Source organism: Cavia porcellus, unplaced genomic scaffold, assembly GCF_034190915.1.
Source record: "Cavia porcellus strain 051 isolate PalLab524CR breed Dunkin Hartley unplaced genomic scaffold, mCavPor4.1 scaffold_13, whole genome shotgun sequence".
NCBI classification, from domain to species: Eukaryota; Metazoa; Chordata; class Mammalia; order Rodentia; family Caviidae; genus Cavia; species Cavia porcellus.
In genome coordinates this window covers 67,727,001-67,743,161 of record NW_026947496.1, presented here as the reverse complement: position 1 = coordinate 67,743,161, position 16,161 = coordinate 67,727,001, and the positions used below count along the sequence as shown (strand labels likewise).

General features: G+C 42.4%; 1 protein-coding gene across 1 annotated transcript in view; it reads left to right on the top strand.

Annotated features, from left to right (window-relative positions):
• The window catches only part of Itga9 (integrin subunit alpha 9), a 410,762-nt gene that overhangs the window by 19,020 nt on the left and 375,581 nt on the right, over window positions 1-16,161 (top strand). The window contains exon 4 of the mRNA XM_063260331.1: window positions 7,333-7,456. Within this exon, the coding sequence (XP_063116401.1) occupies window positions 7,333-7,456 (124 nt within the window). The remainder of the gene's footprint in view (window positions 1-7,332; window positions 7,457-16,161) is intronic.

Genomic DNA, 16,161 nt, shown 5'->3' with positions numbered 1-16,161 from the left:
TCTTGAAATCTGAAGAAGATTTTTGTCATAAGGCATAAGATCAAGAAGGGAAAATAAGTTAGCTGCTACTTATTGAGGTCTCCTTTGGGCCAAAACTATAATGCTGAGCATTTTTATGTGTATGTTATCCCTAGGAAAACAAATTTTTCATGAGAACTTAAGTAAAATGGTTCCATTCTCTCTCTGAGGAACCCATTTTTGTACTACACTTCTCTATGGCAGAAGCTGTTCATCTGAATTCTACCATCCTGGGTGTAGTTAAGTGTTTCCACTTCCTCAGGTCTATGGGGAGGGAGGAAGCAGCTGGGTGCTGTGGCCAGCATTGCAGGGCCTCCCAGCTTGAACCCACTGTAGGTCCTGTTGAGTCCCCATGCCCCCAAGCCTGCTATTGTTCTTTAATTGTTATGGGGGAGACCCCGGACCCTGACCAAGCTGTCACGTTCTCCTATGCATGGTGGCCTGATGTCATAGATGCGTGGATGACTTGGCTCCAGAAGTGCCAGAGTTCTTGTCTGCCATTTTGGATAAAGAAAGAGAAGCCTCTGAATGTTCACAAAGTGAAGAGTGGCTGGAGTCGTGATTCAGACAGAAAGGAGGGGATGGACGAAATAAAATGTTCTTATGGCACTGAGCCTAGAGCCAGAGTTTGCTCTTGTGAAGATACTTTTTTCTCTTTCATGGGTAATGGTGATGTGATAGCTAAGAACTTATTTCCAGAGGGGCAAGAGAGAGAGGGGAGTTCTGCATCACTGCAAATAAACACAAGAAGGCCAAAAAAAAACCCAACCAAACACACACACACACACACACACACACACACACACACACACACAAGAAGGGGCTGTCTCTGGGGACATGAGTAGCAGAGAGGGGCATAAGGAAGATTTAGCTAAGCCAAGAAGGCAGAGCTGAGTGTTGTAGGTAGTGGTGGGTGGATAATCCTGTGTATTTAATCATGCACAGAGCTATTTTTCTTAAGTCTTGTGCAATAATTACATCACCCATCAGTAAGCCACTGTGCATGGGTGCTAGAAAAGGAGAGGGGCACCTGAGAACATCTGCTATTCTCATTCCCTTTGTTATGACCAGAAACTCATAATGTACAGTGTATCATCTTGACTTTTTAAAAAATGTGCGTAGAACAATAGTATTAACTGGGTGCATATTGTTTTTCCACCAAGTGCTAGAGCTTTTCCATCTTGCACACTCAAAGCTTTATATCCATAGAACATCTTCCTTTTCTCTCTTCCCTTGGTCCCCATGCATTCACATGTCTATATGAAGACTTTAATGTTAGGTCTCATATAAGTGTTATCACACAGTAAAATTTGTTCTTTTGTAACATTTCTTTCACTTAGTGTGATAGCTTCAGGGTTTATCCATATTGGAGTATATGACAGGACTTTCTTAAGGTGGAATAATTTGTATGTATATGCTTTATTTTCTTCATTCATTGATGGGCATCTGGGTTGTTCTGTCTCTTGGCTGTGGCAAATAATGGTGCTATAAATATGCATCTACAAATATCTCTGAGATTCTGCTTTAGCTCTTTGGGCTATATACCCAGCAGTAGGACTGCTGCATCATATAGTAATTTTAGTTTTTGAGGAACCTCCATGCTGTTTTCCAAAGAGGCTGCAACATTTTGTATTCCCACCAGGAGTGCACAAAGGTTCCAGTTTCTCCACATCTTTGCAAGTCTTTCAATGCTAGGAATTGAATCCATGGCCTTGTACACCCTGAACATATGTTCTCCCAGTGACCCACTCTGCCTGCCTGACCTATTTTAAACAGTGATATCCTGTTGAATGTGAGGCAATATTTCACAATGGCTTTGGTTTGCATTTCTCAGCTGGTTGAAGATGTTGAGCATCTTTTAATTTACTTATTGGCTTTTTGTATATTTTTGTAGCAATGATTAAGCCTTTGCCCAATTTTTTTTTTTTTGTCTTTTTTTTTTTTGTCTTTTTCATCGGTACCAGGGATTGAACTCACGACCGCCTGCTTGCAAGGCAGGCGCTTATGCCGCTGAGCTAAATCCCCAGCCCCTTTTGCCCAATTTTTAAACTGGATTATTTGTCTGTTGTTATTGAGTTGTCCTTGTGTATCTCTTCATGGATACTGGATCCAGCTTGTCCTAAATCCCTTCTTTATTTTGAAACAGGATCTTGCTTGTAGTTCAGGTTGGCCTTGAATTTGCAGTGATCCTCCTACCTCAGCCTCTCAAGTTCTGGGATTACAGGCACGCACCACCACACCTGGCCTCTAAATCCCTTCTTGTTTGACTTTCTCCCTCTTCCCCAGTTTTGGCTCTGCCTCCTCCACAAAGTCTGTTATGGGCTATCTTGAACAAGCTTAGCATCTTCTGTGTCACCAGGAGCTCTGTGTTACATCGTTACCTTATACTGTGTGTATAATTTATTTTGTGTTTATGTGTTCCCCACCTTTTTATAGAAGTCACTTTGGGATGGAAATCACTTTTACTCTCAGTGCCCCAAGGACATCTCTCCTAGGAATGGTATCTGAAGATGTGCTTAAATAATGAGAACTGAGGGTCAATGTTAAAATAATTCGAAACCAAATTAGTCACCTTGTCTTGGTGGCTGATTCTAAGTGACTGCTGAAAATATGAGGCAAGGTGCTATAAAATGCCCCTTAGAAATAAAATGTGACAAGGTACGTTGAGTGAACACTTAGCCTTTTTATTTATATTTTGTATGATATTTATCTATTTGCATTTTCTTTAATGTCTCCATTCTCTTTCAGGGCTTTCTGGGGGTGGGTATTTGTTTTAAAATGAAACATAGAGAGCATATGTTTTGTTCAGATACATTTTGAGGGTTTGAGAGGTGCCTGGGGATGTAGGGGTGAGACCTGTATCCTTAGCAGTACAGTATTGGATATCAAGGATGGGTCTGAAGATGAGGTTGTGCACCTGCTTTGAAAGGGCCTTGGGTGCTAATTTCAAAGTAAAGAACAGATGGAGAATTTGAAAGCTGTGATGACAGAGAGTGAAGCATCTTAAGTGGAAACCTGGACAAGCTCTTCCAAGAGCCAAGATGTCAGGCTAGTGTAGTAGACAGACCTTCTTTGTACCTCTCCTTTTCCTATTCTTCCCTGTTCTGCTCCCTTCCTTCCTCACAATTCATAGGGGAGATTAAATTAATAATACTTTGTATTAGGTAGTAATAACTTTGTATGAATATGTTGTATTAAGTTATTAATACTTGTGTGTTTTGGCTCCGTGAACATTTTGATATCTTCTAGTTTGCCCCTGCGAAATAAATGATGCCTTGTCTAAATCAGCCTTGAAGGCAAGTCCCTTCCTTTTTGTACCCTCCTTATGTATCCCAGGGTGCAGATGACTTTTTAAGAAATAGAGGAAAAAAAGATCATTTCTTATAATAACAATGGAACAAACCTAGCTCAGGCACTGACTGTTTCTTTTAGCCTTGGAGGGCAACTCAATGTTCAATTTTGATGTTGCTTCTTTTGGTCAGAGTTATCGAGGGTCAGACAACAAGTAATTTAAGTTTCTAGATTATTTCTGAGTGGAAACAGTGTTCTCTGGCCTTATCTCTCCTGTTTCCTTTCCCTATCTTCTCATTGCTTCCCACGCGTCCATTTTTAAAAAACTAGAGTACATTTTGCATTTACTGCTTTTGCTCTGTTTTCTGACTTTTTTGTGTGTGCCAACTTTTTACTGAACTATAACACACAGAAAAAGTGCACAGATCATCAGAATGTACCTCACTGAATTTTCATTAGAGGGACATCTGCTGAAACACATTCTTGGCACCCTGGAAGTCCCTTCCTGGTGTCTTCCCAGCCCCTGCCTCCTCTTTGGTTGAGAGCCACTTTGTGGAAGTCTGATGATGTCCCAGCCTCACTTTGATCCTGTGTCCTCACACACTGTTCCCAATGGCCTGGAGCTGAACCTGGCTGTGCGCTGTAGACCTGGAAGCTGGAGAGAGGCTCTGGCCATCTGTACACAGATAGTGCACATTAAGACGGTGGAGTGGAGACTGAGAAGCCTTTGTGGCTGAGCCACCTGGAGAAACTCAGAACCCACCCTCCAGGAATGATGTGCTGTATCCATACAACAAAGAAGCCTTTGAAATAAATTGTTCTACTTCTCTTTACTTCTCTTTATTCCTTGGGAGAAAAAACAGCTCTTCTTACTTCAAATATGTTAGATTCTAAGATTCTGGGTGGTAGTAGGTCCTCTGCTCATTTCTTAGGATGATTTGGAGACTGAGTATGGTTGAACTCAGGGCCGTGTACTAAGGTAACTACTCTACCACTGAGCCTTAGGCCCAGCTCTAAGCAAGTCTTCTTGTTTCCAGAGAACACTCTCCTTTTCCTATTCTTCCTGGCTCTGCTCCCTTCCTCCCTCAAAATTCATAGGGGAGATTAAATAATAATACTTCGTATTAGGTAATAATAACTTAATAACTTTATATGAATATGTTGTATTAAGTTATTAATACTTTGCAGAAAGCCCCTTGGACTGTTTTTTAAGGTAGAGATCAGATTGCTGTGAGTATATAATGATAACCAGGCTAAACATAGTGTTTTCTTTCTGTGATTTATGTTCAGAGACCCTTTTAATTGTTTTCCCACGTGGACCCTGCCTTTGACACTTTGCTCTCTGTCTTCCCACAGTGCCTGAATTTTATATTAATGTGAAATACACTATTTGAATCTTCTAGGAATTCTCCAGGGTTGCTCCTAAATAGCATATGATGTTAAATATAGTAAGTCCTACTTGATGAGTGTCAGTGTGCAGCTCACTGTTAGCACTGTGATTGACAGCTGCCTCTTCAGCCCAGAAGTGTGATGGAACATGGTGAGACTTCCAAATCACAGATTTTGCGGAGTCCCTAAGCTAACATGTATTTACCCAGGGATTAGACAATAAGTGATTCAAGTTTGTAAGCCATTTTCAGAGCTGAAAATATAAAAATCAATTACATTTAGCCTTTCCTATTTGTGGTTTTTGTAACTATGGATCAAAAATGTTTTAAAAATTTATATTTATATTATAGTATATTATATTATAGTAAGCATTATAGTAAGCATTGTAAGTAATCTAGAGACAGTTTAAGGTATATGGGCAAGTATGTGTAGGTTGTATGCAAACACATTACCATTTTATATAAGGGATTTGAGCATCTGCAGATTTTGGTGTCTGAGGGACATCCTGGAATCCAACCCCTATATAGGAAGGGATAATTATAAATAGCACTCTGTCTTAGTTACTTTTTACTCGTTGCTGAGACAAAATACCGGAAGTCCAAAGCTGGGAAAGGAAAGGTTTATTTCTTACAGTTTTTGGAGGTTTCAGCCCATACTCAGTTGGCTCTAAGGCAGGGTGGCATGGCTGGGCCGCAATTCATGGCAGCTACAAACAGCAAGGAGGAAACCGGCAAAAGAGAGTGAGACACACCTTCTTCCTGCCATTACATTACATCCTGGCTCCACCCCTAGGCAGGTGTAGCACTCACACCCCTAATCCAAATGCTAAACAATGAACCAGTCACAAATGCATAATGTAAACGCATGAGGCCTGGGAATCACCAACATAAACCATGACACTGTCTGCTTAGTGGTATTTTTTTAGTTCCTGACCACATATTTCTATCTCTTGAGAAACACACAGTTAGCACAAAATAGTACCAAGTGGGGAGGGATGAGGGTGGATTAGAGTAGAAGGAGTAGCAATAGATCAGTTTTTGTTGTTTAATGTTTCAGACAACAGGTAGAGTGTGGGCAAGAGCAGCTTTCCAGTCATTTTGTTTTGGGTAGAGAATGGCTTGTCAAGGGCCCTTGTGGCATTTAATTTGACGGGATAGAGAGCAGAGCTTCAAAGGCAGTGATCTTATCATTGAAGGATGTCAGAGAGAGACAGGTTTGGGGTATCCTTTTACTCCCTGTGGCCTCAGGCATTGCATTCCATCCCAGCTGGTTACTTAAAGGTCCTGAAACCAGTGTGGAGGACTGTAAGTATAATCAAACTTCCAGAGACTTGCCTTGGACGGTGGATTTTGATGGTTTCTCAGGCAAGAATTAGGGGCCTTAGGATACAAAATGCTTTATAGTGAGACAGGACACACAAACTGGATTCTGGTCCTTTTGCAGCATATATACCAGCTCCAGAACTTAGGCGAAGCCCTCTTGGATACTCCATGCCCATACAGAATATAACCGTACTAAGGACACTTCCTTTTCCTGTCTTGTGGGGTAGCAGAAGCCAGTGGCAGAGTATAAGAATGCTGTGTCGGAGTCCATGGAAACTGTGTCAATGGAGGAAACCAAGACATTAAAATCTCTGATTATTTTAAAATTCAGTACTTTAAGAAAATGCATCCTCTGGCCAGAAAGAAGTGAACTGAATCTAGGAGCAAGCAGGACATGCTTTGGAGAGCAGGCTGGGCTGGGCAGAACATGTGCTCATCAAGGGAGCAGGTGGGCACCATGTTAGTGTTGGGGCTTGTAGGTGTGTGGAGACATCCACATAGAACTGGGACAGGAGTCACATCCGAGCAGGAGGCAAGGGCACGTTTTGGGGCATGATGGAGGAGACAGTTGTGAATCATGGCTGCTGGTCCCTGGTGCATTGCCTGGTGAGAACTATCCTGCTGCAGAGGTCTCCGTGCAGGTTTTGACCCCAGTCCTCGTGGCTAGAAGCTGTGTGCTATGAGGCTGTCTTGAGTGTGGCGAAGGGGCCCTTCCTGACCTGGATGGCCTTCTCATCTCCTCACATACACTACCATAAGCTCTCACCCACCCTTTGGACCGCTTCTCTGACTTGCCTATTGAATCTAGCCACTCCCTGGGACCAGAGGACTTTCTGGTGAGATAGAAATATTCTGCCTTGTTAGGGTTTTAGTGATAAGAGCACAGACATCTGACACTATGTATTAATTGCTGTGATGGAGATTTGTGCATTTTGCTGTATGCCAATTTGCTTTAGTAAAAGAATCATCAATAAAAGCGTTTACTTCTACTGAAGGAAATGCACATAGACACATCTCTGCAGATGAAAGCAGTTCCATATGGGCAGTTCCTCCTTTTCCCCTTTTCCCCATGCCCAGCTTTCTTTTGAGCCTGTTGTATTTCTGGCATGTATCCTCAAGACTCCCTTCTCACTTCCACTGTTCCACCTGATCCAGGCCAGGAGCATCTGACCTGAGGGCCTGGTATGAAGGTGTGGCTGGGCAGGAAAGAAGGCAGCTTCCTGTTTCCTCTGCTCTTGTCTCCTCCTGCAGAACCACCCACACTGTGATCTTGAGGCTGACTTTCCTGCTTTCCCTCCTCTCTCCCTTTTAGGCCTGTGCCCACCGCTGGAAGAACATTTACTATGAAACAGATCATATCTTGCCTCACGGCTTCTGTTACATCATCCCATCCAATCTCCAGGCAAAAGGCAGGACACTAATCCCTTGCTATGAAGGTGAGTATGAATTAATTATCCTGCATCTTCCTGTTCACCTCTTGCCTCATTCTCTCTAAATGTACTTCTACCTGGACAGTTTTGCCAGCTTCCTACATATACTGAGAGACAGCACTGCTTGCCTCTAGATGGGCTATGGTACAGAAGGCCCTGCCCAGGTAAGAGACAGATGCAAAGAGAGCAGTAGTTTCTCATCAAGCCTAGCCTTGCCTCATTCCTATTTAGAGCTTATAGTGTTTACCAAGCTTTATAAAACGTCAGTGACTAAAATTCACCAAACTTCCACCAAGAAATTAAACATTCTTTGGTTTTCTGGCACTTCCAGATGCTGTGGGGTCCTGGAAAGCTAGCTTACTTCAGTTTCCTTACCCAAAATGTTGAGGAATGTCCCAAATGATTGCTCCAGGTCTGTGTATCTGATTATTAGGCTCCCACAGAACTCTTGGCTGCACTCTGAACAGATATTTTAAGGCAAGGGGAAGATAAGACTCAGGATTCATAAAGCAGCAGTGTGACAGAAATTTAGTGCCCCCACACATGAAGTCATCCTATGACATCTGAGCTTTCCTTCCCGTGTAATCCTAGAACTTGGACAGATGTTGTAGATCTCCAACAATGCAATTTTAAGAGCTCTTCACTGAGGTGTACTTGGGATCATATAAGGAAAATGTGTCTTCTCAGGCAACCTGCTTAGAATTTCAAATGGAAGGCTGGGGATACAGTTTGGTGGCACAGGCATCTGCCTGGCAAGTGCAAGGTCCTGAGCTTGATTTCTAGTACCCCCCGCCCACCCATAAAGGCAAATGAAAACACTAATAGATGCTGGGGATGGTCAAGTTGATGGCTGTTTAGTTCAGTTGAAGTTGAACTCTGGGATTCAGAGAATGCACGCCTTTTCATTTTGATAGCTTCTGCTCTCAGGTTTTCTTGACCTTGTTCTGGTGATTTGGAACCTGCTCCCTCTGTAGTTTTTATAATACCCCAAAATTTATTTGTTTGGACAGAAATCTCACTGGCCTGAGTCCACATTGTCTTTGGGCTTCCATGGCTTTCCAGGTTTCATATTTTGTGGTCATCAAGAGGGCTCTAGGAAATGCTGTGTGTGTACTGCATTGTTCCTGCCTGTGGAGGTCCCTCCCTGGCTCTTTGGGAACTCAAGTGGCCCAAACCAGCTGGTCCCCAAGAAGAGCCCCCATGCAGAAGGGACAAGCCCTTTGGTCCTCTGACTGACTGGGCCATGCAGGGAAATTGAATTCCAGCCTTGTTTATCTCTATATTTTCCTAGTTAGAAGAAAAATTTCATCCTAAAAATAGTATAATTATTCAGGGGAAGGATAGTTAGAGATCCACAGATAACATATCAAGACAACAGCTTCCCAGCTGTTCTTTCTCTTTCTCCAGGAAGAAAGGGGAAGGCCCCTGGGGCAACTTGTCTCAACAAGGATCATCAGGCTGGGGAAAGTGAGGAACCAACAAGGAGAATGGAGACAGGGGTTACCGAAGCCAAACTCATTATTCAGTAGTACCACCACTTTCATCTTTCAAAAAAAATGATGGGTTGTGAAAAGGAGACCTGTGGCTATCCCTGGTGGCTCCTCTGCATACCACATGAGGACCAGAAATAAAAAGTCCAGTCCTTTTGAAGAGGTATCTGGGGTCCAATGTCCATGTCCATGTCTCTGTACCCTCCATGGCTCACACTTCTAACTTTGATAAAGCAACTGTGGGGATTAGCAGTAGGAGGGTGTTGGACTGGGGGCTTTAAAAATTCTTTTACTTAATCATCACAAAACTTATAGGAAAGTTTTTGTTTTTAAACTTGGATTTGATCATAAGTCTTGTAATCCACAAACGAGCCCCCAAACTTGAATTTAAAAAATGAGGCAAGAACATATTTTAAAAAGCAGCACTGATTTATTTTATCTTGGGCCCAGCAACACAGTGCAGTTGGAGATTGTAAAAGCTGTGTGTCTTTCCTCTACACTTGCCGCCCTTAAGTACATATCATAATTTACAAAGTAAGGGGTTATGGGCGTGGATCAGGAAATGAGAAAATTCTCGATCCACTAAGAAATGAGGAAGACCTTTGTTTCCCTTTGCAGAGGACAGAGAAGTCATGCAGCAATTTATAATTCTTTACAGAGGAGAGCATTGATTAACATATCAATTAGGTCACCCAGAGGCAAAGAAACACCCATATAGAACAGTAGGCCACATTACAGGTATTTTGGTATAATATAAATATAACAAAGCTCTTTTTGCTAGTGTACAACATTTCCTACTGATTTTAGTTAGTGAGTCAAATCATTGACTCATAGGTATCTGTTTATAACCTTGTGTGCGTCTTTAAAATCATAAGCTTTTAAGATTTTTGACAGTTTATTAACTTGTTTACAATACAAAGTCCAATAGGAGGATTAACAAAGGTCTTGCAGCTGTCATTATTAAAGCTGTTAACCAAAAGGAGAAAGAAAACTGTGATAGCTCGGACCCCAGAATAAAACCCAAGGAAGCAAGAAATTAAAATTTGGGGAGCAAAGGCTTCATTTTAGGCCAGGCCTTGGTGATGCAATCCCTGGGAGCCAATTTGGAGACTGTGCATCTTTACAACTAGAAAGGTTGGATTTTAAAGCCAAAAACCACAGGAATGTTGCAAACTTTGACCTAGTTAGATAGTATCTGGGCCTTACAGAACTTCCTGTAATTTCCTTAAAGTTAAGCATTTCTTAAAGAACAGCACATTTTATTACAGATAGCTGGATGAGGGGTAGGGGAGGGGGTTACAGGAAACTGATACCTAAGGCTTTTACAGCTTTCTCAGGAAATAGAAACTTAACCTAGAAAGATAGGAAGGGAAGGGGGGGGCTGAGCAGTGCATACAGAACAGAAATGAGGTGCAATGGTTAAAACTAGGCTATAACATTGCCCTCTGATGTTGTGACTGAGGTCAAATCTTTGAACTAATTTTAAGGATTTTGAGGTACGGGCTCCTACATGTGCTGGCATAACATTATCAGCTTTATGCCTTGCATTTGTTGTCTGATATATGCAGTTATTCTATTGAGTATATAAGGACCTACTGTGACCAGGAGCAGTATCCCTAACAATGGTCCAAGCAAGGGCAGGAGATAGGGCAGGATTCCATTCTAGATACTCCATAAAGGGTTTTCAAATAGCTCTCTCCTCCTTTTAACTAGGTCTTCCTGTAGTCTCTTGATTTTATCCCCTTCTGTTTTGGAGAACTACTTCAGCCAATGCGTCTATTTGGTCTTGAATGACCTGAATGGTACTAGATAATGCCTGCACATCACTAACGATCTGGTTGGAAAGTTGGACAGAAACCCCTATTCCTGCTGCCCCCATACCTAAGGCTCCTGATATTCCTAGGCCTACTAATAAAGGGATAAATTGAACTGCCCTCTTTGATCAGCCTGTGATATAATCTAAATTAGGAATGGGGACAGGCTCATCCCCATGTAGGATCTCTATATCAGGCAATAGGATAGCTGTTACACATATCCCTGTCCAGTTAGTTGGGAGGAAAGCATAGGCTATATTTCCTCCACAAATAAATATTTGCCCTTTGGTGGGATAAAGGGAGGTAGTTCGGTTAACAATTTGTAAATGCAATGAACCCCACATCAATGTCAGAGGTATCATTATGAAAACCTCCTTGGAGACAGAGTCCTTGAAGCCTACTGGTTGTACTCTAAAGGAGGGACCAGCACTACAATTTAAGTAATCTTGTTCCTCCAGCGTAGTCAGAGAAACATTGGTGGGCATCACAAAGAAATGGGGGAGCCCTGTGCCATGCAAGCAATCTTCAGCCAAAGTTGGGTTGGAAGCATTTAAGGCTTTATAAGTGGCCTCCAGAATATCAGAAGTTTGAGCATCCAGATCAACTCCCCACAATTTAGACAGCATCAAGGGGTGGTAATGTATCTGGGGAAACATTTTTAATAAGAACAATTCTGAGGGCATGGCCCTGGCTGGCTACCTTTGTTAGGTATCATGCGGGGCTTTAACATACACATCCACTTTTGAGTCAAACCCCCTGTAACTGAGGCTATAGCAACAAGGAATGCTAACTTGTCCCCACAATCTGCCTGAAGACTGTGTGTATACAATTTATCATTTGTGTGGGAAGGATCTCTATCCTTGTTTCCTACTGTATGTATAATCCCCCCTAGTTGGTGTCTTTACCTTTAGTAATATAGCCCCCTCCGCAATCATAGGGGCTCCCATACAAAGATCTTAACAATTGTTTTTTGCTTACAGGGGGACGAAAGCCACCGTGCAAGGTCGGCATCAATGTTATTAAAATCAAAGCAAGCAAGCTAAAACAGTTCATGCCTGACATAATCTAACTATGTTTTAGTCAATTTTAACTTAAGGGGTTACCAGTCCGTTGTACAGTCCATTGAGAACACCCCTCACTGTCTGTTGCTTCCAATGGTTTGACATGGGTAAGGTGAATCCACGCAGTCTTTCCTGCTACCTTGATGGCGGTGGGAGTGCTGAGCACCACGGTGAAAGATCCTTCCCATCAGGGGTTCGAGGGACTCTTGCTGGTGGCATCACACTAAGACTGGAGTCCTTGGCTCGATCGGTGCCTTGAGAGCGTCTCTGAAGACAGATCCAGGTGTTTTTGTCTAAATAGCTGGTGGATTGAAGTCAACATGTGTTGAAGAGTCTGCAGGGACTTAATGAGATCTTGATTAGTTATTTCAGCTAGTTTATCTTCTGATAATCTTGGAACCAATGGCGGGGTTTTCCCAAACATGGCTTCAAAGGGGGAAATTCCAGAAACATATGGGGTACATCTAGCTCTTAACAGTGCAAAGGGAAGAAGGCTCACCCAATTATTGCCAGTTTCTAAAGACAGCTTAGCTAAAATGTCCTTGAGAGTTTGGTTCATACGTTCTACTTGCCCTGAGCTTTGTGGCCGATAGGCACAGAGGAGTTTTCCGATTAATCTTTAATCCCTGGGCTAACTTTTGGGTGACTTGGGCTATGAAAGCTGGGCCATTATCGGACCCCATTGATAGTGGGAGGCCAAACTGAGGTATGATCTCATGCAATAGCTTTTTAACTAGCACTAAGGCTGACTTGGACTTAGTAGGGAAAGCTTCTACCCAGCCAGTGAAAGTGTCTACTAATACCAAGAGATAGCGGTGCCCCTGTAAACCAGGCTTTACCATGTCCATAAAGTCTACTTCCCAATGTTCTCCTGGAACAATTCCTCGATGTCGGGTGGTCTCCAGCATAGAGCTCTTGCTGAGTTGACTAACAAGCACTGTAGGCATCTGGAGCTCAAAGAGGTGGTCAGTTTGCAGAGTTTTGGAATAAAAAACTGAGTTCTGAACAATTCCGCAATTTTAGTTCTCCCTAAATGGGTAGTTTGGTGAGCCCGGTGTAACAGCTCCCACCCTAGTGCCTCTGGTAACAGTACTCGTTTATCAGGTAACTGGTACCAGCCCCCTGGGGTGGGGGACTTTACTCCAAGTTGAGATGCTAACTGTAGACTGGTTCTGACAAGGTCAGAGGGACTAGCATCAGAGCAGTTACTTCCTTGGTTGGCCCCTCTGACGTGTTGCTATTTTTCGAGCGGCTTGATCTGCCAAACTGTTTCCTAAGGTGACAGGGTCATCTTCTGTCTGGTGAGCCTTGCAATGAGTAATAGCAACTCGTTGAGTAGCCAGACAGCTGCCAACAAGTCTAGAATCTGTGGAGCATTTTTAATCTTAGTCCCAGCTGAGGTTAAGAGACCTCGATCCTCCTGATAGATGGCTCCATGTACATGTACAGTAGCAAAAGCATATCTACTGTCAGTATAGATGTTTACCCTCTTTCCTGTGGCTAGTTTTAGTGCCTCAGTCAAAGCAATGAGCTCCACCTTGTGGGCAGAGGTGCCAGGCTCTAACTGCTTAACCCAGAGTACCTCGTTTTCGGTGGTCACTGCTGCCCCAGCCACTCATTTGCCATTCTGGATGAAGCTGCTTCCATCGATGAAATAGTTGTGGGCATTTCCCAAAGGCTTGTCGGTAAGATCAGCCCATAGGTTCTGCTGTAGTTTGAGGATGTCAGCACGCTCATGGAGAAGTGTCCTTTGTTCCTCCGGGTCATCATCAGGCATAAAGACCTTTTGTGCTATCTCTATTAACTGGCTGAGGGGCATTTTCTCAAATCTCTCAAACCTTTGCAATTTTTATCTAACATGTGGGGCTGACTGAGTTGCAAAGAGAACAACTAGTGATACTCTGGAAACTTTCTTACCTCTGGATGTGCAGTCGGGGTGGGACAAACGGAAAACATGATTTTGGCATTCCGGATCAGAGAGCAGGCTTCATCTGGATGGCACACTGCTTTTTGTCCCAGGGTGCCGCGTGGCGGGCCATCATTTTACTGAAATTACATTCTTACCAAAAAAGGGCTTTTTCATAGGTAACAAAATTGTGCCACATAATCTCCCAGATGTTCACAGCACATGCAAGAACTTGTGTCTTATCTCTATAATCACCTATAATCTCATTTTAATGGAAACATTTTGCAGCAAAGGTTTACCAATCTTATGAATACTTCTACCAAAACTGATCTAATTCTGTCAAATTCTGAACACATTTACTTCTTGTCAAACCTGTTATTTGCAGTATTATAAACCAAGACAAATAAAATTTGTCCTCTTGAGCTTTCTACAACTTACAATATACCCCCAAGTTGAGTTTTTATCTTCTTCCACATTCTGGCACAGCCAGACATTTTGACTTGAAGACAAAACCACTTTCTTTGTCCCTATTACCAGTGAATTACCTTTCCTCTTGCTTCTCAGACAACATTAAAACTCTCAACAAAACCCTTGAAGTCACCTTTTAATAGTCTAAAACATATTTATTTTATGTCTTTTTACCACATTAAAATGCTGTATTTTAAAAAACTATAACCTGGGGCTGGGGATTTAGCTCAGCGGCATAAGCGCCTGCCTTGCAAACAGGCAGCCGTGAGTTAGATCACTGGTACCGATAAAAAGGAAAAAGACCAAAAAAAAAAAAAAAAAAGTCTATAACCTTTTAACTGGCTCAAATATAGTATGACCTGGTTTTTACTTGGTAAAGTTGATATGATTCTTAAAAACCATAAATATACATATATATGTGCACATATGTTTACATTTTAACCAGAAAGAAAATACTCTTTTTTAAAAGACTTGCCGAGGTTGCAAGTAATCAATTGAGGACTAAAACATTAAACAAGGTACCACAACACTAAAGACACAAACAAAGGTTGCTTCATGAAGTTTGGTGAGCTAAAGGAAATAATTTTTTTTTTATTATGAACTTTGAGTCTAATAAGCCATATGGATCCTGCAACAGCAATGGGCAACAAGCCCCTAAGTTAGTAACAAATTCAAACAGGCAGACAATTTTAAAGTACAAAAACACTGAACATAAGTATCTAAATCCCTTTGTCCGTTTTGGGCTCGTAGAAGGGGTTCCTAGGAGAGCATGTTCTGTTAGATTTGGGGTAACCAAAAGGAGAACAATTAGACCAAATGGGCACATAAATAGACATACAAGACAAGACAAGCTGCAGCAAAATGGCCTTTGCTCAAAAATTGGTCAAATTTTGGGATCTGGAGGAATTAACAAATTAACCAACGGAGCAGTTCCCCACCTGGGGCAGAGTCACAAATGGACGAAGTTCATCCAGAAAACTATACAAACAGACAAGATTTGTCCCCAGAAAACCAATTGACCCTGTCCTCGGGAGGTCCCCGCTTCCCAAATTGAGGGCGTCCCCTCCCCAAGAGTACAAACTGACTGTGGTCCAAACAAATCCTCCAGAGTACGTACTTTCAAATGTTCAGAAATGAGTCTGGGGTCTTGCTCCCATCCTGGATGAGCCCCCAAATGTGATAGCTCAGAACCTGGGATAAAACCCAAGGAAGCAAGAAATAAAATTTGGGGAGCAAAGGCTTTATTTTAGGCCAGGCCTTGGCAATGCAATCCCCGGGAGCCAATTTGGAGACTGCGCGCCTTACAGCTAGAAAGGTTGGGTTTTAAAGCCAAAAACCACAGGAATGTTGCAAACTTTGACCCAGTTAGATAGCATCTGGGCCTTACAGAACTTCCTATAATTTCCTTAAAGTTAAGCATTTCTTAAAGAACAGCACATTTTATTACAGATAGCTGGATGAGAGGAGGGGGTTACAGGAAACTGATACCTAAGGCTTTTACAGCTTTCTCAGGAAATAGAAACTTAACCTAGAAAGATAGGAAGGGAAGGGGGGGGGGCTGAGCGGTGCATACAGAACAGAAATGAGGCACAACGGTTAAAACTAGGCTATAACAAAAATCAACATTTAAATTTACTCTGTTCTGTCATACAAGTAACAAATTTTTTTTCTACAATCAGACAAAGGCCTCCTTGGGGTCTTTATAAGGTAGAACACAAGATTATCATTTACATTTGGCAATCTTAAGCTTCAAAGAGTCCTTGGAGGGAACAACAGTCCACTTATCCGAAGGCTGATCACCTTTGAAAGCTGGGACCTGCTTGAAGTGGGAATGATGAATCGAGGCAGGCTTTCCAGCTACTTTGATAGTCCATTGCGGCTCAAGAAATTCACAGTGATGCCTCTTGATAAGGACTGGTGTCCAGGCTCCACAGCAGGGTGTTTGTCCTGGTCGAAATAACCGGTGGATGGA